The 26,929-nt window shown below is 44.2% G+C and overlaps 1 protein-coding gene across 1 annotated transcript in view; it reads right to left on the reverse strand.

Moving 5' to 3' along the window:
- glra3 (glycine receptor, alpha 3) overlaps positions 1 to 26,929 on the reverse strand; it is a 257,751-nt gene that overhangs the window by 34,806 nt on the left and 196,016 nt on the right. The window contains exons 6-9 of the mRNA XM_068028776.1: positions 25,106 to 25,243; positions 20,425 to 20,639; positions 15,709 to 15,849; positions 15,071 to 15,190 (exon numbers count right to left, since the gene is read on the reverse strand). Of these exons, the coding sequence (XP_067884877.1) occupies positions 15,071 to 15,190; positions 15,709 to 15,849; positions 20,425 to 20,639; positions 25,106 to 25,243 (614 nt within the window). The remainder of the gene's footprint in view (positions 1 to 15,070; positions 15,191 to 15,708; positions 15,850 to 20,424; positions 20,640 to 25,105; positions 25,244 to 26,929) is intronic.

The raw sequence follows: 26,929 nt of genomic DNA on the forward strand, positions 1-26,929 counted from the left end.
CCAGAAACATTCAGGGTACAAAGAGAAGGAAACAGTGGTAGGGAAACTATTGGAGAAAGTTCTGAAGGAGAGAATCTATCTCCATTTGGAGAGGCAAATTGAATAGGAATAATCAGCATGGCTTTGTCAGAGGGAGGTCATGCCTAACAAATTTGATTGAATTTTTTGAGCATGTGACTAGGTGTGTCGATGAGGGTAGTGCAGTTGATGTAGTTTACATGGATTTCAGCAAAGCCTTTGACAAGGTCCCACATGGGAGACTTATCAAGAAAGCAAATGCACATGGGATACAGGGTAACTTGATAAGGTTGATTCAAAATTGCCTTAGCTGTAGGAGACAGAGAATGATGACAGACAGCTGTTTTAGTGACTGGAAGCCAGTGTCCAGTGGCGTACCACAGGGATCTGTGCTGGGTCCCCTATTGTTTGTCATTTATATAAACGACATGGATGACTATGTGGGGGGTCGGATCAGTAAGTTCGCGCATGACACAAAGATTGGCTGAGTGGTTAACAGTGAGGTGGAGTGTCTTGGGTTACAGGAAGATATAGACGGGTCAAATGGGCAGAAAAGTGGCAGATGGAATTTAACCCTAAAAAGTGTGAGGTGATACACTCTGGAAGGAGTAATGTGACACGGAAGTATTCAATGAATGGCCTGACACTGGGAAGTTCTTAGGAATAAAGGGACCTTGGCGTGTTTGTCCATAGATCTCTGAAGGCAGAAGGGTAGGTTAATAGGGTGGTGAAAAAGGCATATGGGACACTTGCCTTTATCAATCGAGGCATAGCTTACAAAAGCAGGGAGGTCATGTTGCAGTTGTGTAGAACATTGGTAATTGCACAGCTGGAGTACTGTGTGCAATTCTGGTCACGACATTATAGGAAGAATGTGATTGCACTGGAGGGGGTGCAGAGGTGATTCACCAGGATGTTGCCTGGGATGGAACATTTAAGCTATGAAGAGAGGTTGGATAGGCTTGGGTTGTTTATGCTGGAGCAGAGAAGACAGAGGGATGACCTGATCGAGGTGTACAAGATTATGAGGGGCATGGACAGGGTGGATAGGGAGCAGCTGTTCCCCTTAGTTGAAGGGTCAGTCACGAGGGGACACAAGTTTAAGGTGAGGGGCAGGAGGTTTAAGGGGGATCTGAGGAAGAACTTTTTTACCCAGAGGGTGGTGACAGTCTGGAATGCACTGCCTGTGAGGGTGGTAGAGGCGGGTTGCCTCACATTCTTTAAAAAGTACCTGGATGAGCACTTGGCACGTCATAACATTCAAGGCTATGGGCCAAGTGCTGGCAAATGGGATTAGGTAGATAGGTCAGGTGTCTCTAATGCATCGGTGCAGACTCGATGGGCCAAAGGGCCTCTTTTGCACTGTATTATTCTGTGATATTATTCTGTGATTCTATGAGCAGTGGCAGACTTTTAAGCAGATATTTCATAACACTCAGCAAACGTTTATTCTGGTCAGAAGGAAGGACTCGATGAGAACGATGAACCACCCGTGGATAACAAAGGAAGTTAAGGAGAGTATCAAATCAAAAACAAAGGCATACAATGTGGCGAAAGATAGTGGTAGGCCTGAGGATTGGGAATTTTTTTAGAAACCAACAGCGGATGACTAAAAATCTAATAAAGAGGGAGTAAATTGGCAAGAAATATAAAAACAAACAGTAAGAGCTTCTACAGGTATATAAAAAGGAAGAGAGTAGCTAAAGTAAGTGTGGGGCCCTTAGAGGATGAGACTGGGGAATTAATAACAGGAAACAGGGAAATGGCAGATAATTTAAACCAATATTTTGCATCAGTCTTCACGGTGGAGGACATTATAAACATCCCAACAATAATAGATGAGCAAGGTGTAAATGGGAGGGAGAAACTTGTAACAATCTGTATCACAAGGGAAAAGGTGCTTGACAAGCTGATGGGACTAAAGGCAGACAAGTCGCCAGGACCTGATGGCCTGCATCCAAGGGTTTTAAAAGAAGTGGCTGCAGAGATAGTGGAGACATTGGTCATAATATACCAAAACTCACTGGTTTCTGGTAGGGTACCAGCGGATTGGAAAACCACTAATGTGAGGCCCCTATTAAAGAAAGGAGGGAGACAGAAAGCAGGAAACTATCGACCAGTTAGCTTAACATGTGTCATTGGGAAAATGCTAGAGTCCATTATTAAGGAAGAAATAGCAGGACATTTAGAAAAACATTATGCAATCAAACAGAGTCAACATGGTTTTATGAAAGGGAAATCATGTTTGACAAATTTGTTAGAGTTCTTTGAGGATATAACAAGCAGAGTGGATAAAGGGGAACCAGTGGATGTAGTGTATTTGGATTTTCAGAAGGCAATCGATAAGGTGCTACATAAAAGGCTACTGCACAAAATAAGAGCTCAGGGTATTGGGGGTCATGTGTTGACATGGATTGAGGATTGGCTAACACACAGAATGCACAGTCTGGATCAATGGGTCTTTTTCAGGTTGGAAAGCTGTAACTAGTGGGGTGCCACAAGGACCGGTCCTAGCGCCTCAACTATTTGCTATCTATATTAATGACTTTGAGGAAGGGACAGAGTGTAGAGTATCCAGATTTGCTGACGATACAAAAGTAGGTGGGAAGGCATGTTGTGATGAGGACACAAAGAATCTGCAAAGGGAAATAGATAGGTTAAGTGAATGGGCAAAAATTTGGCAGATGGTATTCAATGTTGGAAAGTATGAGGTAATCCACTTTGGTGGGAAGAATAAAAAGGCTGATTATTATTTAGATGGAGAAAGACTACAAAATACTGCAGTACAGAGGGATCTGGGTGTTCTTGTACATGAAACACAAAAAGTCAGCATGCAGGTGCAGCAAGTAATTGGGAAGACAAATGGAATTTTGGCCTTTATTGCTGGGGGCGGGGGGGTGGGGGGGGCGGGTGGTGTGGGTGTTCGAGTTTAAAAATAGGGAGGTCTTGTAACAACTGTACAGGGTGTTGGCGAGGCCACACCTGGAATACTGCGTCCAATTTTGGTCCCCGTATTTAAGAAAGGATATCGTAGCATTGAAGGCAGTTCAGAAAAGGTTCACTCGGCTGATTCCTGGGATGAAGGGGTTGTCTTATCAAGAGCGGCTAAACAGGTTAGGCCTTTATTCATTGGAGTTTAGACGAAAGAGAGGTGACCTTATTGAAACATATAAGATTCTAAGGGGGCTTGACAGGGTACATGTTGAGAATATGTTTCCAATGGTGGGGGAATCTCAAACAAGGGGTCATAGTTACAGAATAAGGGGCACACATTTAAAACTGAGATGCGAAAGAATTTCTTCTCTCAGAGGGTGGTGAATCTCTGGAATTCTCTACCTCAGAGAGTTTTGGAGGCTGGATCACTAAATGCATTTAAGGAGGAGGTAGATTTTTGAAATTTCGGGGAATCAAAGGTTATGCAGAGCAGGCCCGAAAGAGGAGTTTAGGCCTGGGACAGATCAGCCATGATCTTATTGATTGGCGGGGCAGGCTTGAGGGGCTGAATGGCCTACTCCTTCTCTAATTCTTATGTTCTTATGCTCCTATATGAGATGGAAATCAGGACGGAGGAAGGCTGGTGGCATTAGAAGGGAAAAAGAGGGAGCTAGAGAGGAGGCAAAATGTGGAAAAATATTTTTAAAATGCATTGAATAACTTTTGAATCGAGAAATTTTTTTCCTCATCTCCTGCCCAATTTTTTGTTTCCAATCCCATAAATTTATATTTTATGTGGAGATACAGCACTGAAACAGGCCCTTCGGCCCACCAAGTCTGTGCCGACCAACAACCACCCATTTATACTAATCCTACATTGATCCCATATTCCCTACCACATCCCCACCATTCTCCTACCACCTACCTAGACTAGGAGCAATTTACAATGGCCAATTTACCTATCAACCTGCAAGTCTTTGGCTGTGGGAGGAAACCGGAGCACCAGGCAGAAACCCACGTGGTCACAGGGAGAACTAGCAAACTCCTCACAGGCAGTACCCAGAACTAAACCCAGGTCACTGGAGCTGTGAGGCTGCGGTGCTAACCACTGCGCCACTGTGCCGCCCAAACATTAAGTGTGGTCAAAAAACTCTTGACCATAAGGCTCAAAGGTAACAACATCTGTCAGAATTCACGCAACAGCTGCAAGCCCCAATGAAGTGGGCTTTGATTTGAATGAATGGAGATGCCCCATCACTACTAATGAGAATCATCTAGTTACAAGTCAAGCAATGTGGACCATCAGGTCCTGACCCAAAACTGGTGTTATATGTTGTATAGCCACCAAATGTTGTATTGGTGCTTCTGTGTACTTTTATCATGAACCAGACTAAACACTTCAAAAGAGAGGCTGAAAGAAAATGCTGAATCACTCGAAGAAGCTTATAATCTATGAGTGAAACATGAGCTGTTTATTCCCCAAAGGAATGGGCTTGTATTTGGAGAAATATTTTCTTGAATGCATTTTTAATGCACAGTTGTTTCTTTACTTTTTCTGACTCATCAATCTTCATATTGATGTGCTTTGTTCTGAGCCTGCAAAACCAATTTAATATCGGACTGCTTGAAGTGATACATCATTTGAATTAGACTCCCGAGTACAAGTGAATAGTACTGTAAACAAATGTGTTCCAGGAAATCACATTGGAAGAAAGATGATGCTTACCCAGGGCTAATACAAATAGAAAAAAATTATGTCAAATATATAATCAGTTGCATATACTGAGAGAAAAGAAAAATACCATCTGTTCACAGCATATGTGGTAGCTACTTAACACTGCTTCTGTTTGAACAGTTTACAAAGGTAAAGATTCCCAAGATAAATTGATTTTGTGATCCTTAGAAAATTTTATAAAACATGGAACCATCCATAATAAATTACTGCAGCAAATGCAGCAGCACAAGCATTCATTTCTGGCATTCTTGATCATATTCATTTAATAGCTTTCATAAGATTTGTAATTCAGGCTGAATGAAAAATGAACCAACTATATCCACTTCCATTGCCTCTAAACCTTTCTGGCAGTGTCTAACTTACTCCTGTAAACTATTTTCCTGAATGGTTCATTTTCTGGATGTAAAATTCATCTGACTGAGTCATAGAATCATAGAAAGTTAAAGGCACAGAAAGAGGTCACTTGACTTCTTGACCACTAGGTTTCTAGATGACCACAAATGTCAACTTATATGACGCAAAGCTTTGACAGCCAACTGTAATGATAGCACATAGCTATATACACATATATATCAAGCTCTTAAACTTCATCTCTATCTATCTGTAACTATCAGTATCTGTCCATCTATCTATAGATGATTTGTATCTATCTATCCATCTGTCTATGGCTGTCTATTATAATTCCTAGTTGTGATGGAAACCCCATCTGCCAAGAATGAGGCATATTTACTTTGTCATATGGAACATTAATTTTAAAATCTTACTGGACTGAAAACATGGCGGCACCTGCATTCTAAAAGGACAGTGGCTGGAGACATTTGCCTAAGAAGACAATGGAACTGCTCCCTGATTCAATTAACCAAATGGATTTTGATCAAAAAACATTGAGTGTGTGAAAGCTAGCAGTCCAGACCCCCTACCAAGGATGTCTGCTGAGATCGAAAGAATCCACAAACAATCCAGGTGGGGAGCTAGTCACATGACTGGCCTGATGGCCCAGGTTTGGTTTGAACTGTGTTCACAGAACAGTTTGAAGTCAGACTGCAACTGAACTTAAAAGACAGTATATCCCTGCCTCTCTCTCTCCCTCTCACACAAAGGCAGGGACCCACGAAAGAAACTAAGCCAAGACAGAAAACCATAGAAACAAGTTTGAAAGAGTGCACTGGGCCCCAATAAGACGGCAAGATTTAACTACAATCCAAGGCTTTACACTGAACTCAAAAGACAGTAAATGAACTCCAGCTATTGCTTCAAACCTTTCCCCTTTATTCTTTCTTCTTTTCTGTCTCTATCTGTGCATGTGTTTATCGCGTATGCATGCTAGTGTGGTCACGTCGCGTATTTTTAGTAGTTTTAACCGAATTAGCGATTTAAGGTTAATAGATTTAAACAAGAAAGGTGTCAGTTTAAGAAAACCTATCGGGTTGATTTCTTTGCCATTACAATTGGAAAGCAGTGAACGAGGATTCACTGAAAGGAAGCGAAAAACAGTGTTTTAAAAATTAAACCCCATTACAGTCACATCAGGAAAAGGCTGAGAGGGAACCCCTAGACCCCTTTCTCACCTGTGTGTAACAGAATTTGAGGGGTAGCACCAGGATTCAACCCACAGACAAACGAGAAAATTGGAAGTGGAAAGTCAAACTGATCCCAAACAAAAAAAAGAGAAAAGATTTCAATACAGGTTTCCTTGTGGTTGTGTGTGTTAAAATACTAACATGTCTGCGACTGATGACAGCAACTCCCCAAGCCAGGGTGAAGTAACTTGGGATAAGTTAAAAGCACCGTCTATGGAAGAGTTGAGGAAAATAACTGAGCAGTGTGGGATCACTGTACATGGCAAGGCTAGGAAGTCTGAACTCCCAAGGCTAGTGGCCAACCATTTTTCCCTTGAATCTGAAGCAGCAAAAACTGGGTTAGAAATAGACTCCAACAGGGTATTGCTAGCAAAGATACAATTGGAACAAAGGTAACTTGAATTATAAGACAGAGAAACAGAAAGAACCTTCCAGAATGAATTCAAGGAGAGAGCTGAGGCAGCTTGAGTTAACTAGGGGGTGACAGAGTAACCCCAGTGAAAGCATGGCCAATATGGAGGATCATAATCCAAGGCAGGGTACTGGATTGTTAAAATTTACTCAACTGATTCCAAAATTCAATGAGGGAGGCATTGAAGCGGCCAGCTGAGACTTGGACTCTGCTGTTACAAAGCAAGTTAACTGGAAAAGCCCATGAGATTTATTTCCTGTTGCCAGATGAGAGTTAATCAAATTACGAACTGACAAAAAATGCTATCCTCAGGGCATATGAGTTAGTACCAGAAAGCTTTCGCCAGAAATTTTGAACCCTCAAGAAGCAAGCTGATCAAACTTACTTGGAGTTTGGAAGAAGTAAGCAGCTGGCTTTTGACCAGTGGCTGAGGGCTTTTAAAGTACAGCTTAGCTATGAGAATCTCAGAGAGGTAATTTTGCTCGAGGAATTTAAAAACTCTCTCCCACTCTCCATAAAGACACATGTAGAGGAACAAAATGTTCATAGAGCCCGGTAAGCTGCAGTTCTGGCTGATGTGTTTGCTCTCATCTTATAAGTCAGTTCCCCGGGGGAAACCGTTTCCTAGTCATCCCCACAAATCTAAAAAGGACAAAGGGTGAAAAGGTGATAGAAGCCCAAGCAGTCCTAGGAGAGAGAGAAAAGCAGGAGACACAGAGGGCCCTCCTCCAGCCAAAAAGGAAGGTGCTGAAAGTAGGAGTGAGACCCAGAGACCTGTGTGCTTCCATTGTAATACAGCAGGTCATCTAAGAGCTGACTGCTGGAAACTACGGGGAAAGCCTGTAGGGTTAATCAAGGAACACCTGCTCAGTGCAGAAGAAAGGACCTTGATGGAAAGCACAGCTGAACAAGCTGTGGCTTTAACTGCAGCAGTAGTAAGGCCCAGGAAATGTACTACTGTAGGTGAAGGAAAATTTAATAGGATTCCTGAAGGTTAATCAGGATTTTGTGTCGAAAGGGAGAGTAACTCCATACCCCTTAAGTGGAGCAAGCAAGCCCATAATAATCTTCAGGGACACAGGGGCCACTAGATCCCTTTTAATGGGAAAAGGCCTTTCCCCCAGAGAATGCAGCAAATACCAGAATGGTGGTGAATGCTATTGGAGGGCAGTGTACACCCATACTTTTAGCCCTGGTACACTTGGAGTATGACCTAGTTTCAGGACTGGTGATCATAGGGATTGTCCCAATTTGCCTGTGGATGGGGTTGACCTGCTCCTAGATAATGATCTGGTGGGGGTGAAGGTGGTAGCTTTTCCAGTAATGAAAGAAAGACCGCAGGAGGTCAGAGAGACAGGGCAGTGGCAGGAGACGGTCCCCTGCAGTTCCTCTGAATGTGTAGTAAATCGGGCTCCCCCAGAGGAAACTGAATTGGCAATTGCAGGCAGATAACCATGAGGTCTGTCTGTCTGAGACTTTCTTTGGAAAGTTAGGAGACCCAGGGAATGAATTAAATGAATCTTCCCTAGCTGAGGCTCAGCGAGCCAACCCATTATTGATAGAGTTAGCACAGGCTGCCCAGACTGAAATTGAAAGAATGAGGTACTGATGAGGAAATGGAGTTCTCCTCGCAGACCTGAGAGCCAGGAGTGGACAGTGGTTCACCAGTTAGCGGTGCCGCAGAGCTACCAGAGAGAAATATTAAGAATGGCCCATGAGATTACAGTGTCTCTACATGTCGGTATGTGAAAAACCAAAGCCTGCATAAGACAGCAGTTTGACTGGCCAAAACTCCACAAAGATGTGGTGGAGTACTGCAGGGGTTGCCACATGTGCCAGGTTGAGGGGCAACCCTAACCTACAGTGAGATCTGCATTCCTAAGTCCTGTATAGGTGTTTGGTGGACCCTCCAGCAAGGGGCTGATGAACTGTAAGGGACCCCTTCCGAGAACAAAAGGGGACAAACAGGCACAAGGCTGGCAAAAAGTTAGAGAGGAATGGGGAAGAAGGGACAAAGAGGGCAGGTTAAAGGAAGACTGGGAGGAATCCCAGATGAAAACCCCGACTGTTCAGTCAGCCACCCCTGAAAAGTTTTTAAAATTAGACTCCACATCCTCCTATGTAAATGCAGACAAATGAAGCAGCCCACCAGAGTTTCTGGCAGAATTTACAGAAACCTACAGGGACAAAGAAAGCTCTCAAGGGGGCAGAGAAACCGTGAGGGTGATGCCTCACTTAGTCGAAGTGTTGCAGGGGAGTGCTGTAGAATCTGGACAAATACCTGCAAGCAGGAGAGTCCCAGAGGACAAAGGGAAGATTAGCAAAGAATCCTTCCCCATAGTCAGGAGAAAAGGAACCAACCATCCCCTCAGGTGAAAAACCCTTGCATGACTCATCAAAGCACTGAAAGAGAGTTCAGAATGGATCCACCTACTACTGACCCTCCTGAGCAGAACTTCAACTTAGGGCTATTTAAATCTAACCCTCCCCCTGCAGACTTCAACAGGAAGAACAAAGCCACCCTAGGCAGTCATGGAAATGTGCAAACTGAATAAACTTCCCCGAAAATCACATGTTTATTGGGATGCTAAAAAGGGCAGTTTAAAGCAGCACTGCTACCAAGAAAAGACAGGAAGTAACAATGTTTAGGATTTCTGAATGAACGGGAAAGATGCATGTGTGGTTTCTTGTACTTACTCTTCTCTTTAGTTCTTTTTTAATGAAGTACTCTTCAAAAAATCGCATTTCATTCTGCTGGGTGTGGAGGTGTGATGGAAACCCCATCTGCCAAAAATGAGGCATATTATTTTTGTCACATGGAACATTAATTTTAAACTCTTACTGGACTGAAAACATGGCGGCACCTGCATTCTAACAGGACAGTGGCTGGAAACATTTGCATTCTAAGAGACAGTTGCCTGGAGAAGACAATGGAACTGCTCCCTGATTCAATTAACCAAATGGATTTTGATCAAAAAACATTGAGTGCGTGAAAGCTAACGTTCCAGACCCCTACTAAGGATGTCTACTGAGATTGAAAGAATCCACAAACAATCCAGGTGGTGAGCTAGTCACATGACTGGCCTGATAGCCCAGGTTTTGTTTGAACTGTGTTCACAGAACAGTTTGAAAGTCAGATTGCAACTGAACTTAAAGGAAGAAAGCATCTCCCTGCGTGTCTCTCTCCCTCTCACACAAAGACAGGGACTCATGGAAGAAGCTAAGCCAAGACAGAAAACCATCAAAACACGTTTGAAAGAGTGAACTGGGCCCCAACGAGGTGGCAAGATTTAACTGCAACCAAAGACTTTACATAGAACTCAAAAGACAGTAAATGAACTCCAGCTATTGCTTCAAACCTTTCCCCTTTATTTGTTCTTCTTTTCTGTCTCTATCTGTGTGTGTGTTTATCGCGTATGCATGCTAGTGTGGTCACGTCGCATATTTTTAGTAGTTTTAACCAAATTAGAGTTTTAAGGTTAATAAACTTACACTTTTCTTGTTTAAATCTAAGAAAATCTGTTGGGTTAATTTCTTTGCCATGACAATTGGAGAGCAGTGAATGATGATTCACTGAGGGGAAGCTAAAAACACAGTGTTATAAAAACTAAACCCTGTCACGGTCAAACCAGGAAAAGGTTGAGAGGGAAGCCCTAGACCCCTTTCTCACCTGGTCATATCATAGTTCATATAAACATATGAATTAGGAGCTGGAGTAGGCCACTCTTCCCCTCGAGCCTGCTCTGCCATTCAATAAGATCATGGTTGATCGGATTGTAACCTCGACTCCACATTCCCACCTACCCCCGATAACTTTTCACCCCTTTGTTTATCAAGAATCTATTTACCTCTGCCTTAAAAATATTTAGGGACTCTGCTTCCACTGCCTTTTGAGGAAGAGAGTATCAGAGACTCATGACCCTCTGAGAAAAAAATCTCCTCATCTCTGTCTTAAATGGGTGACCCCTAGTTCTAGATTGTCCCACAAGGGGAAACATCCTTTCCATATCCACCCTGTCAAGACCCCTCAGGATCTTATATGTTTCAATCAAGTTGCCTCTTACTTTTCTAAATTCCAGCGGTTACAAGCCAAGCCTGTCAAATCTTTCCTCATAAGACAGCCTGCCCATTCCAGATACTAGTCTCTGAACTGCTTCCATCATATTTACATCATCCAAACAGGTGGATGAGGGTAAAGCCGTGGATGTGGTGTATATGGATTTCAGTAAGGCGTTTGATAAGGTTCCCCACGGTAGGCTATTGCAGAAAATACGGAAGTATGGGGTTGAAGGTGATTTAGAGCTTTGGATCAGAAATTGGCTAGCTGAAAGAAGACAGAGGGTGGTGGTTGATGGCAAATGTTCATCCTGGAGTTTAGTTACTAGTGGTGTACCGCAAGGTTCTGTTTTGGGGCCACTGCTGTTTGTCATTTTTATAAATGACCTGGATGAGGGTGTAGAAGGGTGGGTTAGTAAATTTGCGGATGACACGAAGGTCGGTGGAGTTGTGGATAGTGTTGAAGGGTGTTGTAGGGTACAGAGGGACATAGATAGGCTGCAGAGCTGGGCTGAGAGATGGCAAATGGAGTTTAATGCGGAGAAGTGTGAGGTGATTCACTTTGGAAGGAGTAACAGCAATGCAGAGTACTGGGCTAATGGGAAGATTCTTGGTAGTGTAGATGAGCAGAGAGATCTTGGTATCCAGGTACATAAATCCCTGAAAGTTGCTACCCAGGTTAATAGGGCTGTTAAGAAGGCATATGGTGTGTTAGCTTTTATTAGTAGGGGGATCGAGTTTCGGAGCAACGAGGTCATGATGCAGCTGTACAAAACTCTGGTGAGGCCGCACCTTGAGTATTGCGTGCAGTTCTGGTCACCGCATTATAGGAAGGATGTGGAAGCTTTGGAAAGGGTGCAGAGGAGATTTACTAGGATGTTGCCTGGTATGGAAGGAAGGTCTTCCGAGGAAAGGCTGAGGGACTTGGGGTTGTTTTCGTTGGAGAGAAGGAGGAGGAGAGGTGACTTAATAGAGACATACAAGGTAATCAGAGGGTTAGATAGGGTGGATAGTGAGAGTCTTTTTCCTCGGATGAGGATGGCAAACACGAGGGGACATAGCTTTAAGTTGAGGGGTGAAAGATATAGGACAGATGTCAGAGGTAGTTTCTTTACGCAGAGAGTAGTAAGGGCGTGGAACGCCCTGCCTGCAACAGTAGTAGACTCGCCAACTTTAAGGGCATTTAAGTGGTCATTGGATAGACATATGGATGTAAATGGAATAGTGTAGGTCAGATGATCGGCGCAACATCGAGGGCCGAAGGGCCTGTACTGCGCTGTAATATTCTAATTCTAATTCTAATTCTAAAATCTTTCCTTAAATAAGGAGACCAGTACTGTACACAGTACTCCAGATGTGGTCTCTCCAATACCCTGTATAACTGAAGCATAACCTCCCTACTTTTGCATTCAATTCCCCTCGCAATAAACAATCACATTCTATTAGCTTTCCTAATTAATTGTTGTACCTGCATACAAACCTTATGTAATTCATACTCTCGGACACACAGATCCCTCTGCATCTCAGAGCTCTGCAATCTCTCACCATTTAGATAATATGCTTCCTTTTTATTCTTCCTGCCAAAATGGACAATTTCACATTTTCCCACATCATACACCATTTGCCAGATCTTTGTCCAGTCACTTAACCTAGCTACATCCCTTTGTAGCCTCCTTATGTCCTCTTCACAACTTACTTTCCTACCTATCTTTGTGTCATCAGCAAACATACCTTCAGTCCCTCCATCCAAGTCATTTATCGGTCTATCATTTATTTTCCTTCGAACTGTGCTTATTCCTTTTGCTGCACTTTCCATATCTCCAATAAACTAAATGTGAGTGAAATGAAGTACGATAATTCCTTTCTAAATTTTACATTAGAAGGACAAGGGCAGCAGACACATGAGAACACTACCACCTGCAGGTTCCCCTCCAAGTCACACACCATCCTGACTTGGAACTATATCACTGTTCCTTCACTGTCACTGAGTCCAAATCCTGGAATTCCCTCCCTACACCACATGGACTACAGTGGATGAAGAGGGTGGCTCATCACCACCTTCGCAAGGGCAATTAGGGATGGACAATAAATGCTAGCCTTGCCAGCGATTCCCACATCCCATGAATGAATTAGAAAAAAAAAACATTTATTACAAAGCACAATTTTGTTTACGATGAATACAGCTGACTGTCTCCTAAATGGTTTATTTTCAATTTGGAACCTTGACCTGACTAGGCCACCTGATTCCCATGAATGGTAAATGTCACTTACATTTTCTTTATTTTTATTTTCTTATTTTCCCTCTCAAAAGCTAAACCCATCACATTCACATTACTCCTGATTTGAAAAGTGGCAGACTCCAGAAAATAATCACCTCTACGCACAGCCATGTTATCTTCTGGAGTCGGAGTGTCTAGTCCTATGGTTCTACCACATTATCTTCTTTAATAGGGAGCGTTGCAGTGTCCAACTCTATGTGCCTACTGTGTTATCATTTATTTCTTATATTCTTATACATAGGTTTTTGGTCTCAGGGATATTCAAGGGATATGGGGGAGTGGGCTGGAAAGGGGAGTTGAAGCAGAAGATTAGTCATGATCATACTGAATGGCAAACCAGGCTCAAGGGGCCATGTGGTCTACTGCTGCTTCTATTCCTTATGTTTTTATGTTCTTCTCTTCCTCCATTCAGAGTGTTGCGGTGTCCACTCTCTGTTCTCACCACATTATCTGGACTTGATGGGCCAAATGGCCTCCTTCTGTGCTGTAACTATGACTCTATTTTCTTAAGTCAGGGAAGTAAGAATTTCATGCCATTTGAACTTATCATATCTTCTTCATTTAGAAGAATTGAAATGTCCATGTATATAAACCTATCTTGTTATTTTCTTCCTGAGGGAGCATTGCAACAAATCCTGAAAATACCTTCATTGACTTTAACAGCTTCCATGCCTGTAAGCCACCTAGAAGATGTATATGTGCAGTGCCTGCTTGGCTAACCTTTCTATAAATGACTTGGCTGAAACTACAATTTATAGCCTGGATTCCAGCTCAGGACTAACACTCTAGTGACGAGTATAGACTTCCTTTTCGCAAATTTCAATTAATTTTAAATATTTTTTAATAAGACTTTTTTTTGTTTGGTAGTACAGAACTTGAGTGTTGTTGAAAACAGAGACATTTTGTTGAAGTTTTTTGTCTTGCAGTCATCAGGACAATTTGAAAGAATTCCAATGTAAAGGAAAGCAACACATTTAGACTGTATGAGAAGAGAGTTCTGATTGGTTGGCAAGTGGACTCTGGTAGAGGTGTTGCCATGGAGAATGCACCAGTTTATGGTGACTGACAGTTAACTGCCAAAATCTGTTGAAATTTAAACCAGGCAACTTGACTCTGATTGGTCAAGGTGTTGCCCTGAGGAACGAAACAGCGAATGCCTGTCACTTATTTTACTTAGCTGAAATGGGCGCAATGTGTGTCCATGTTCTTTCTCTCTGCAAAGAACTAGGCCCTGTGTATTAATATAAGTAGCATCCAGTTTGTGTAAATGTACCACACTGCGAGCCTGACTGACAATCTTAAATTGGCAACGCCTCTACCAGTGTCCACTTGCCAACCAATCAGTACACTCTTCTCATACAGTATAAATTTGTTGCTGTCCCTTACATTGGTATTCTTATGAGTTGTCCTGATGAGTGCAAGACGAAAAACTTCGACAAAATGTCTCTATTTTAAGCAATACTTAAGACCTTTTTCTTCCTTCCTTCAGTATTGTTTCTAAAGTTCATGTTTTTTCTTTTTTATTCAATGTTGAATATATTCCCAGTTATTCCCTGAATTGCCAGCAAACCTAAACAAAATGCTCAGTTCCAGAAAATAAGGCTGCTTCAATTCTTAATTTCTTCATCTAAAGAAATTGACTTAAGGTTTACTCTGCACTTTCTGGATGTAACTTAACTCTGATAAAGGATTATGTTGGAAATGTTAATCTTTGCCATCATTCAGATGCTGATGACCTGCTCTGCATTTCCACCTATTTCTGTTCTTAATTTGGTTTGCAGTTCATCACTTCTCAATGCATTTGCTTCTGGTTTGTTTTTGTTTGATAGTTGTAAGACTTTTTTTTTGGGGTGGGAGATTACAGATGATCTAAATCAATATTTCAACAAGACAGGTACCTTAAGATGAGACTACGTTTTACCACATATTAACAGTAAACAGACTACAAAGGGTGACAGTTCCTACTTGGTACAGACAAGAGGTTAAACAGAAGGACAACTCCTCTATTTATTACTTCTTATCACATGACAAATGGGACATCTGCTTGTCATTTTACCCCAAAATTTGAACTGTAGATTTGAGCCAAAGTCCCGTATATTGGTTCGCTGCTTCTCAAGCCATTGCTACGTCGCATCGTTTCTATGTTTTCATTTCCATCAAGCACCCCCTCAATATTCTTTCATCAAAATGGTTGAGCAAACAAGAGAAACAAAAAGTAATCTATTAAGATAAAATACATGTAGAACCACAAGGGCTTCTTTGACCTCTAATATCTTAAATATTTCCAGCTCTTTAAATTATGCAAGAGAAAACTTTACTTGTGACAGACGTCATACTTAAGTTAGGTATGGGTCTTAAATATGAGACTTTCCACCAATGTTTCCTAAACTCCAATACATTGAGTTGTTTCTGTACATGTTGCATTGTTAACACCCCTTCTAACCGAAATCCTAGGACTGCTCAAAACTTAAAATGCAACAGCCAAGGCAAAGACAGAAGATGCCATCTTAAAGGGGGCTGTGCCATCAACAAGTTGTAGTGCAGGTCTTGTGTTTGAGAAGGTGTTCTGCTTAGATACTAGGCCAGTGCAAAGAGTAATGAACTATCAAGATGGTGATACATCAGAAAGTGTGATAGCAAGTGGCTACTGTGCGCAACCTTAGTCAGTTTCAATTTAAAAAGATGGTTTCTGACCTTCCGTTTCCTTTTCCGAAGCCGGAGTAACTCTTTGTGTTGTCTTGACACAAAATTCACAGCTGCATACTCCAGAAGGGCAGAGAACACAAATAGCAGGCAAACTGCCATCCATATATCAATGGCCTTAACATAGGACACCTGTAGTGAACAGAATGAAATGTCAGCCTGTTGCAAGCATATTAGCAGTTGAACAAGCTGGGGATGAAATTCCGGGTTATCTTTAAATTACACAAGTGAAAACTTTACTTGTGACAAAAGTTCATTAAGTATGGGTCTTAAAGATGGGACTTTATATCAATGTTTCCTATATGCCTTACCTTTGTAACCTCTTCCATCCCTACAACCCTCAGAACTTAGCCCTCCTCCAATTCTGGCCTATTGCGCATTGCCGATTTTAATCACTCCTCACTGGCGGCTGCCTTTAGTTGCCTTGGCCCTAAGCTCTGGAATTTGTTCTCTAAACCTCTCCATCTTTCTACCTCTCTCTCCTCCTTTAAGATGTTCATGAAAATCTATCTCTTTAAACAAGCTTTGGGTCAAGTTGTTGTTGTCGCAGACTTTTCTGTGCCAGGTGGACCTGTAGTGAGGGAGTTGTCCTTACCTCAGGGGTTCTGTACGGCCTTATAAGTGGTGGGGAGGGGGAAGCTTCAGCCTGAACCTTACAAGGCCAGCGGAGTAAGGAGGGCAAGTTCCAGGTTAGGGTTGGGGGTGGGCGCGCAGGGATTCCCAACACAGAGTTTACACATCCCGGGCTTCCAATAAGCTGGATGCATCATTGATATCAGCATGCCTGAAGAGATCAGGTTGCACCTAAAGGAGGCTGTGTGGCCCACCGAGATCCAGGTCTGAGGAACATGGCCTGGCCCTCTGAAAAATTAGATGTCAATACAATTTTCCAAATGCTTTTGGAGTGGCTCCCTTATAAAGGGAGTTGAAGCGGCAGTTCTTCCACCTTTCTGGATTGATGGGGTGGGTGGGAGGCCGGTGCAGTGTGGGAGAGGGAAGGCCCAACACCCTCACCCTGGTCCCAAAATAGTACACCGCAGTACACAAACTTTCAGCTGGCAGGTGCCCGAGGGGGACGCTTAGACACACAGGTGCCCACTATGGCAATATTGTAAAGTTTTCTTTGCCCATATTGAGCAGCACAATTAGTTTCAAGGTCCACCTATACAGAGAGATAGAGAGACCAATTACCGAAGGTAATTGACCAATGCCCATCTCAAAAATAAATTGTTTGAATATATACCAGAAAAGGAACAATTTGTAAGGTTATGAAAAAAAAAGAGCAGGGGAGTGGAATTAATTATTTCGTTCTTTCAACGAGCCAGCACAGGCATGATGGGCCGAATAGTAACTTTCTGTACTGTAAGATTCAATAATTCTATGATAATAGAATGATGCTCAAATGTCAATGAGTTAAATTCCCAAGATTATTATAGATGTAGTATTAAGAACTGTGTGACTAAATGGCAAATATGCCAAGACAAAACTAATTTCCACACTACCGGCAGGATTTTATGCAGCCAGTGGGATCTAGACGACGGGCCCAGAAGGCAAGGGGAACCCTGCCGTGGCACTATGGAGCACTCCCGAGCTGTATTTAACTGCCCAGCGCTGGGATCCCCCTCCATTTAAGGATGGGGATCTCACTTCCAACAGCTGCCTGCCAATCAGAGGCACAGATGCTCAGCAGTCTCAATAGCGCCACTAGGAGCGGTGACCACTGCTGCAACTGCAGCAGGAACTTGAAGAGCAGCCAAGGAGCCTGGACTGAAGGTATGTGGGGCACTTAGGCAGGTGTGGGAGGAGATGGTATTGTTGGTGGATAATTGAGGGCGGAGGAGGGGAGAGGTGATGCCTCAGGGGTGGCCTTTGCTACCGAGGGCCTTCCATGGGCCACAGATTGCCCACAGAGGAGGACCCCCCCCCCCACCCCCACCACCCCCAAGCCCACACAGAGGCCGCCTTGAATTACTGGGCGGCTTCCTCACGTGGCAGAGGAACTCCAACGCCACTGATAAAATGCTGGCGGCGACAGGAAGAGGCCCTTAAGTGGCCATTAATTGGCCACTAATGGGCCTCAATTGACTGTCCTCGACCTTCCCTGCCCTGGACTAAATTCAAAGGCATTGGCAAGGTGACAGGTACTCCACCTCCCACCTTCACATGCATTTTTATGGCTCCTCCCCCACCTCCACTCCTGTTCCTAGGCGACCCATAAAGTTCAGGCCTACATTATCACTAGAATTAGATGATAACCATAGCTGCAGACTTCTCCTCAAATGTATATTTATGAACTTTGTGCTAATCAGAGTAATGGATGTGCTGGAGAACAGTTCACGGGGAGGTGGTGTCGTAGTGGTAACGTCACTGGATCAGTAACCCAGAGTCCTTGGCTAATGCTCTGGGGACATGTGTTTGAATCCCACCACAGCAGACGGTGAAATTTTAATTCAACTAATAAATCTGGAATTAAAAGCTAGTCTAATGGTGACCATGAAACCATTGTCGATTGTTGTAAAAACCCATCTGATTCACTAATGTCCGTTGAGAAGGAAATCTTCCTTCCATACCTGGTCTGGCCTATGTGTGCCTCCAGACCCACAGCAATGTGGTTGATTCTTAACTTCCCTCTGAAAAGGCCTAGCAAGCCACTCATTTGCCAAGGGCAATTAGGGATGGGCAAGAAATGCTGGCCTTGCCAGTGACGCCCACAACCCATGACAGAATGAAAAAAACTTCTGAAACAAACAAAGTAATTCTGTGCAGCCGCATTCCCAATACAGAGCTTTGCTGGCAATCAGTGAAAAGGTTGAATTTATTTACCTAACATTCACTGCCAGTGAGGCTCAGCACTGGGACCTGTGTCGAGTAAAATTACCATGCAAATGGCAGCATTACTAAACTGAGGTCAGCAATAGCACAGCTGTGTGCAGATTCAATTTTCCCTTACTCAACTTCAAGGAAAATCATGAAAGATATTGAATGGGTGGCCCAGATGACATTGCATGTTTTATCCTATAGCTGAAATTTAAAATTAGTCCAACATATAATGAATTCTGTTAACAAACACATCTTTAAAGGGGCCCTACATTCATACAGTTCTAAAGACTGTGTAGGAACAGAGGGACCGGGAAGTGAATGTGCATCAATCTTTGAAGATGAAAGGATATATTGAGAGTGGTTAGCAAAGCATGTGGAATCTTGAGCTTCAAAAATAGAGCATTGAGCACAAAAGCAGGGAAGTTATGCTGAACCTATATGAAGATCTGGTTAGGTCACAACTAGAGTATTGCATCCAGTTCTGGTCACAACACCTTAGGATGATGTGAGGGTCCTTGAGAGCATGCAGAGATTACCAGAATGTTTCCAGAGATGAGGGATTTTAGTTACAAGTTTAAGTTGAAAAAGCTGGGGTTGTTCTCCCTGAAGCAAAGGAGATTGAGGGGAGATTTGATAGAGATGTACAAAATTATGATAGGGTTGTACAAGTTAGACAAGGAAAAACTGTTTCCATTAGCTGATGGTACAAAGACAAGGGGACACTGATTTAAGCTGTTGGGTGAGAGATGCAGGGGAATGTGAGGAAGAACATTTTTACACACCAAGTGGTAATGACCTGGAACTCGCTGCCCACGAGGGTGGTGGAAGCAATGATTTCAAAAGGAAATTGGATGGCCACTTGAAGGAAATAAAGTTGCAGGGTGACGGGGATTGAGCAGGGAAGTGGGACTGACTGGATTGCTCTGTGGAGAGCTGACATGACTCGAGAGGCTAAATGGCCTCCTTCAATGCTCTATGACTCTATGGCTCTATTAGCGATCAAAAACAAGGCGCGATTTGGGCAGCATACAGCCATGTTGGCCAGAGTGGATATGCCCAAGGATCATCCTAAATTGGTCCAGCAGCCTCATCATCATAACTCAGATGAGTCCACTGACGATAATGTGCATCTAGTAACTAGGAGATGTTCTATGATGACCTTAATCCTGATCTCTTGCCTAACAGCTTAAATCTGTGTCCCCTAGTCTTTGTACCATCATCTAATGGGAACAGTTTTTCCTTGTCTAACTTGTCTAAGCCTGTCACAATCTTGTACACCTCACTAAAAGGATGTCACGCCTTTGTTTCATCTCCCACTCAGTGGGCAGTCAAGAACTTGACAAAGGGACAATCATAGGTAATGGACAGATCTGCTGCAGGTCACTGAATATATATTCATTATATCACAGTGATTAGTTTTTTTTCTTTTGATGCGACATGAGCATCGCTGGCTCGGCCAGCAATTGTTGCCCATCCCTACTTGCCTGAGAAGGTGGTGGTGAGCTGCCTTCTTGAAGTGCTGCAGTCCATGTGCTGTATGCACACCAATAATGGTGTTAGGAAGGGAGTTCCAGGATTTTGACCCAGCAACAGTGAAGGAACGGCGATATAGTTCCAAGTCAGGATGGTGTGTGACTTGCAGGGGAACTTGCAGGTGATGGTGTTCCCATACATCTGCTGCCCTTGTCCTTCTAGGTGGAAGAGGTTGCGGGTTTGGAAGGTGCTGTCTGAGGAGCCTTGGTGCATTGCTGCAGTGCATCTTGTAGATGGTACACACTGCTGCCACTGTGCGTCGGTGGTGGAGGGAGCAAATGTTTAAGGTGATAGATGGGGTGCCGATCAAGCAGGCTGTTTAGTTAATTCCAAGCAAATGATTTGACCTCCTACCTTAGGCAGTGAAGCTCGAGATCCAGAGCTTTGCGTAGTCATGGTCAGCACTGTTGTAATACCCAACGCTACTCTAGCAGGAGCTGCGTCCATATTTATCCAAAATGACACCCAGGATAGAATCACAATAAGAAGACTTGGAATGTACATCTGAATTAAATAGTAGCCCATTTGCCTCTCAAGATGGAATCTTACTTCGATACATGTGAATTTTCCTGCAAAAGATATAAAAGTGACACAAGGAAAGAGGGGCAAACATGTTAGATCTAGTCTGTGTGGTGTTTCAGACATTATTTTTAACATTTCAACAGTTTATAGTGCATGCTATTCTATAGGGGCTAATTTCCTTTGAACTGGTACCAGTGTAACTTTGTGCATTAGTATTAATGGACGGGAGTTCCAGGATTTTTCTTACCTTTCCAAAATTGGCCAAAAATAAACAAGTGTAATGCATGTCAACACTGACCCCGTACTTTTTTTTTCATTAAGCAGCATATGTAAAGTCTCTCCCAGGTTTAAGATTTAATAGGAAAGATAACTCCAGGTTATTGTTTCCTGCCCAGCTGAAGCCTATACTTCAATCAGTCTAACAAGTTTTATGCAATTATGATGTGGCAGTGAGCCTCATCCTCTACTGGCACAACATTGGGATGGATGCAAGAAACACACTTATTCATATTGATTAGAAAGGAGGTGGAATTTTACCAGTGCCTGGCTGGTGGGCAAGGTGGGGGGTGGGGCATGGTGCCAGCAAAATGCCGGAGAGTTACATTGGGTTGGCGCTCTAATGCTTTCCTGCCACTGGGGAAGTTGCCCAGTACCGGGAACGATAGTGGCACAGCTGCCCGAACGGAGGCGGATATCCAATTTGAATGATTAATGGCCCAATTAAAGGTGATTTTCCTGGGTTATTGACATTTTGCCAGTCAGAGCGTACCCCGGCTGCAAGCGGAGGCGGCCAACTCCGTAGAGATGGCCTCACGCGGGGAGCCATTGGAGCCAAAGGCTCCAGGCCGCAGGGAGGGGACACCGTCAGCAAATGACCTCTCCCCAACCCCCCAGTAGTCCCAATGCTTACGTTGGAGGGTTTTCCCTTTCATACTCCAGGCCCTGCTTGCTTGGTCCACTTAAAAATTTACTGAGTGTTGCCTAATAATGCAGAGCACGTGCAGAGCGATTGCGGATGTCATCGGTGCACCTGAACATTTGCCAGCTTGCAGTATGAATCCGTGCATGTGCGTGGCAACATCACCTCATAATGATGTCCGAGTTTTGCCTCACCCCTCAATGGCCATGATTACCGCCTCCCTCGCATCTGCTCGCTGCTCCCTTCCATGCATTCTCTCCCGCTCCCGACTGCTCACCATTCTCTCCTGCTCCCGACTGCTCACCGCTCCCTCCCGTGCATTCTCTCCTGCTCCCGACTGCTCACTGCTCCCTCCCGTGCATTCTCTCCCAGTCTCGACTGCTCACCGCTCCCTCCCGTGCATTCCCTCCTGCTCCCTGTTCCCTCCCGTGCATTGTCTCCCACTCACTACTGCTTACTGCTCCCTCCCGTGCATTCTCTCCCACTCACTACTGCTTACTGCTCCCTCCCGTGCATTCTCTCCCGCTCCCGTCAGCTCACTGCTCCCTCCCGTGCATTCTCTCCCACTCCCGACTGCTCACTGCTCCCTCCCGTACATTCTCTCCCGCTCCCGTCTGCTTACCGCTCCCTCCCGTGCATTCTCTCCCACTCCCGACTGCTCACTGCTCCCTCCCGTACATTCTCTCCCGCTCCCTCCTGTGCATTCTCTCCCACTCCCGACTGCTCACCGCTCCCTCCCGTGCTTTCTCTTCCGCTCTTGACTGCTCAGTGCTCCCTCCCATGCATTCTCTCCTGCTCTCGAGTGCTTGCCTCTCCCTCCAGTGCGCTCTCTCCCGCTCCCGACTGCTCGCCGCTCCCTCCAGAACCCGCCAGCTCGCCATTCCATCCCGTCTCACTACTTTTCTCCCCTTGCCACTTGCACCACACTCGCTACCCCCTCTCCCCACTGCCGCTTCCCCAGGAGGGAACAGTGAGCAGACGAGCATGGGAGAGAATGGCGGGATGGAGTAGCAAGCAGTTGGGACTGGCGAGCAGTCAGGCATGGGAGGGAGCTGTGAAGGAAAGCAGCTAATGCAGCGGGGGGCGGTGGGGGGGGGCGGGGAGTGAGCAGGAAACTAAATGTGACGATTGAGGCCGCAATTGCGAGATGGAGCTGGGTACCGTTGCGAGGGGCGGGGATGGGGGGGGGGGGGGTGTGTGGAGACAATGATCGTAGCCTTTGAGGGGTGAAGGGGTTTGGGTTCAATTTGTTCTTTCATGTCAAATTGAGCAGCGCCATCTTTATTACTGGCAGTTGCCTGAGGCATCGCAGACAGTGACATTTCAGTTGATGAGGCTGCATTTGTGCCTGTGCCAGTACTGCGCCACCCAGTGGTTGAGATTGTCAGCAAGCACAGCCGAAAATTTATTTAATGCTTACCATTCCGAGAGTTCCTCAAAATGGACGCATCCTCAGGTTCTCCTTGCTGCCTCAGCAGTGGCCACCTCTCTCAGTGGCGCTGCTGAGGCGCAAGAGCTACCAGCCCTCTGATTGGGCCGGCAGCCTGGAAGGCCAGCCTGCTGTCCTTAATTGGCTGCCTCCCAGTTCTTAATTGCCTGGCAATATGGTGGGGCACATCTCACCTCCTGCCCGAGTGTGCCAGCCACCCCGATGACAGGATCTCCGCCATTTTGACAAAATCTCACCCATGATATTTAATACTCAACCATAAAATAATATTCAATTTCATTCTCAGCAACACAAAGCTTTTAGCCAGATACGCTCAACTGTTCCATTCAAATGGGGTCACTTTTAATGACAATCATTTTACTGAATTGAATTCAAGTTGCCATGGTTGGAATTGAACTCAAATTCATCAGGATTATTAGTCTAGGCTTCTGGATTATTAGTCCAGTCACATAAGCACTACACTACTGCTCCCTGGTATTGCAAAGCAACGCTGATGAACTCATAATGTAGCACAAGTCAGTGTCACAATGGGAGGGGAAGATGAGAAAACTGAAAGGGGAGAAAATGCATCTATGGATAGTGACTTTCATTATCCAAAGTAAGCCATAAAATTAGCACACAGGGCAACTGAGAAATGTATATCTCAGAATGAATGATGCCAGTGCTGCAGATGGAGACAGTGTATATTTTAACTTGCTGTTAAAACAATCCACAAAGGATAGGGGAATACGACTGAGGTTTACTATATTGGTGGTTAGAATGAGGTGTGAAATGCCAGATTTATTAAGTAAGAGGCTCATACATTATCGAAAAGGTCCCAGTGTGCAAGGTTATTGACGTCCCTGCCACCTATAATGATACACACTAGATATTCTTGTGAGGAAAGTTATACTCACCGAGGATTTTGAGGACTGCACATTTAAAACTGGTATATTGGGTGTAAAAAAACTTGATTTAAACCACATGTGGCTGCAGAAAAAGACTCAAGGTTCTCTTGATATTTTAGCACGCAGAACAAGCTTTCTTTCTGTCTGCGAACACCAAGTTCCTCTAGGCCTGTGATACGCAAAGTGAACAAAGTGGCCGCAAAACTCAACCCTGTAGAACATCACTACCACTTGTAAACATTCTGAGAAACTGCCCTGAACTCCGTCCCTGTGGTTAGGAACATACAAACAGGAGTAGGCCATTCACTCCTTGAGCCATTCTGTTAGATCATGGCTGATCCATATCTTAATTCCACTGACCTGCCTTAGTTCCCTATCTCTTAAAACCCTTGCTTAACAAAAACCCATCAATCACAGTTTTGAAATATTTAATTGATCCCTAGTCTCAACAGCTATTTTTAGGGAGGTGGTGATGAAGGGGTGAGAAAGAGTAGCAGATTTCCACAAACCTTTACATAAAGAAGTGCTACCTGACATCAGCCCTGAATGACCTAGCTGTAGTTTGAAAGTTGATGGCCTTTTGTTCTGGACGCGCCTACTACAGGCGATAGTTTCCCTCTATCTACCTGCCTCATCAAATCTCCTTCAGTCATCTGAAACACCTCAGTTAGATCTCCCCATATATACTTCTATACTTAAGGGAATACAATCCTCGTCGATGCCACTTAGCTTCATAATTTAACCAGTTTGACTTCATTGTAATTGGTTTTTATTCTAACTTGTTACCCTCTCACTAATTCCATATGCCTTAATCCTTTCCAATAATCTCCTGTGTGGACATTAATGACGAGTTGAGGGAGAAATGTTGGCCAGGAGACTAGGAGGACTCCTTGCTGTTTTGCTTTGCCATGGTACTTTTGACATCCATTTGAACAAGCAAATAAGGCCTATTTATTTGCTCAAGGCCTGGGATGGAGTCTCTGCTCAACAACCTTGTGACTTGGAGGCAAGAGTGTAACCAGTTGAGCCAAACTACCACTTTAGTTCCAAACAGTGCTGAATTAGGGGCAGGTTTTATAGTTGTTGCTAATGATCCATCTCAACTAGAATCTGGATTTTAAAAAAAGACCATTTCCTGCAGGGTGAATCTTAAAGCTTTGCACATTTCTCATGCAAGCTGTTGACTTACAGCACACATCTTATTTCAACACCACATGCTTGCATTTTTTGGGGGGTTTAGTGAGGATAAAGCCATACCTGTATTGTAATGTTTAGTACAGTATCGTAAATCTTTCTCTTCTTTAAGAAGGAATTGCGGTAAGGTTAGCCCTTCTGCAGTTTGCACTGGTTTCTTTTCTTCCCATTCAAAGATGAGATCATTCATTGTGTAGCCAACTGAAGAAAGAGTGAAATTTCAGTGATAGCAATCCCGAGCTTCAGTCTTAACTTACTTTGTCGTGAGTGTATATTAAACATAGACAGACAATAAGTTTATCCCTTACCTGTGTTTATATGAAGATCCACCATCTCTAAAAAATAACACAATTACAAACTGCAATTCAGGGAGCTAGGGTGGAAGCTTAGAGCGAGAACAAACAGAGTTGTTATCTCTGGGTTGTTGCCCGTGCCACGTGATAGCGAAGCGAGGAATAGGGAGAGAGAGGAGTTGAACACGTGGCTGCAGGGATGGTGCAGGAGGGAGGGTTTTGGTTTCCTGGATAATTGGGGCTCTTTCTGGGGTAGGTGGGACCTCTACAAACAGGATGGTCTTCACCTGAACAAGAGGGGTACCAATATCCTGGGGGGGAGATTTGCTAGTGCTCTTCGGGGGGGTTTAAACTAATTCAGCAGGGGAATGGGAACCTAAATTGTAGTTCCAGTGTACAGGATGTTGAGAGTAGTGAGGTCAGGGATAAGGTTACAAGGACGCAAGAGGGCACTGGCAAGCAAGAACCTGGTTTAAAGTGTGTCTACTTCAATGCCAGGAGCATCCGGAATAAGGTGGGTGAGCTTGCAGCATGGGTTGGTACCTGGGATCTCGATGTAGTGGCCATTTCGGAGACATGGGTAGAGCAGGGGCAGGAATGGATGTTGCAGGTTCCGGGATTTAGATGTTTCAGTAAGAACAGAGAAGATGGTACAAGAGGGGGGGGTGTGGCATTGTTAATCAAGGAGAGTATTACAGCGACAGAAAGGACGTTTGAGGACTCGACTACTGAGGTAGTATGGGCAGAGGTTAGAAACAGGAGAGGTGAGGTCACCCTGTTGGGAGTCTTCTATAGACCTCCGAATAGTTCCAGAGATGTAGAGGAAAGGATAACGAAGATGATTCTCGACAGGGGCGAGAGTAACAGGGTAGTTGTTATGGGGGACTTTAACTTTCCAAATATTGACTGGAAATACTATAGTTCGAGTACTTTAGATGGGTCAGTTTTTGTCCAGTGTGTGCAGGAGGGTTTTCTGATACAGTATGTAGACAGGCCAACCAGGGGCGATGCCACATTGGATTTGGTACTGGGTAATGAACCCGGCCAGGTGTCAGATTTAGATGTCGGTGAGCACTTTGGTGATAGCGATCACAATTCGGTTAGGTTTACCTTAGCGATGGGCAGGGACAGGTATATACCGCAGGGCAAGAATTATAGCTGGGGGAAAGGAAATTATGATGCGATTAGGCAAGATGGGGAAGGAAACTGCAGGGGATGGGAACAATCAAAATGTGGAGCTTATTCAAGAAGCAGCTACTGCATGTCCTTGATAAGTATGTACCTGTCAGGCAGGGAGGAAGTTGTCGAGTGAGGGAGCCGTGGTTTACTAAAGAAGTTGAAGCGCTTGTCAGGAGGAAGAAGAAGGCTTATGTTAGGATGAGACGTGAAGGCTCAGTTAGGGCGCTTGAGAGTTACAAGCTAGCCAGGAAGGATCTAAAGGGAGAGCTAAGAAGAGCAAGGAGAGGACACGAGAAGTCATTGGCGGATAGGATCAGGGAAAACCCTAAGGCTTTCTATAGGTATATCAGGAATAAAAGAATGACTAGAGTTAGATTAGGGCCAATCAAGGATAGGAGTGGGAAGTTGTGTGTGG

This window comes from Heterodontus francisci, chromosome 4, assembly GCF_036365525.1.
Source record: "Heterodontus francisci isolate sHetFra1 chromosome 4, sHetFra1.hap1, whole genome shotgun sequence".
In the NCBI taxonomy this organism is placed as follows: domain Eukaryota; kingdom Metazoa; phylum Chordata; class Chondrichthyes; order Heterodontiformes; family Heterodontidae; genus Heterodontus; species Heterodontus francisci.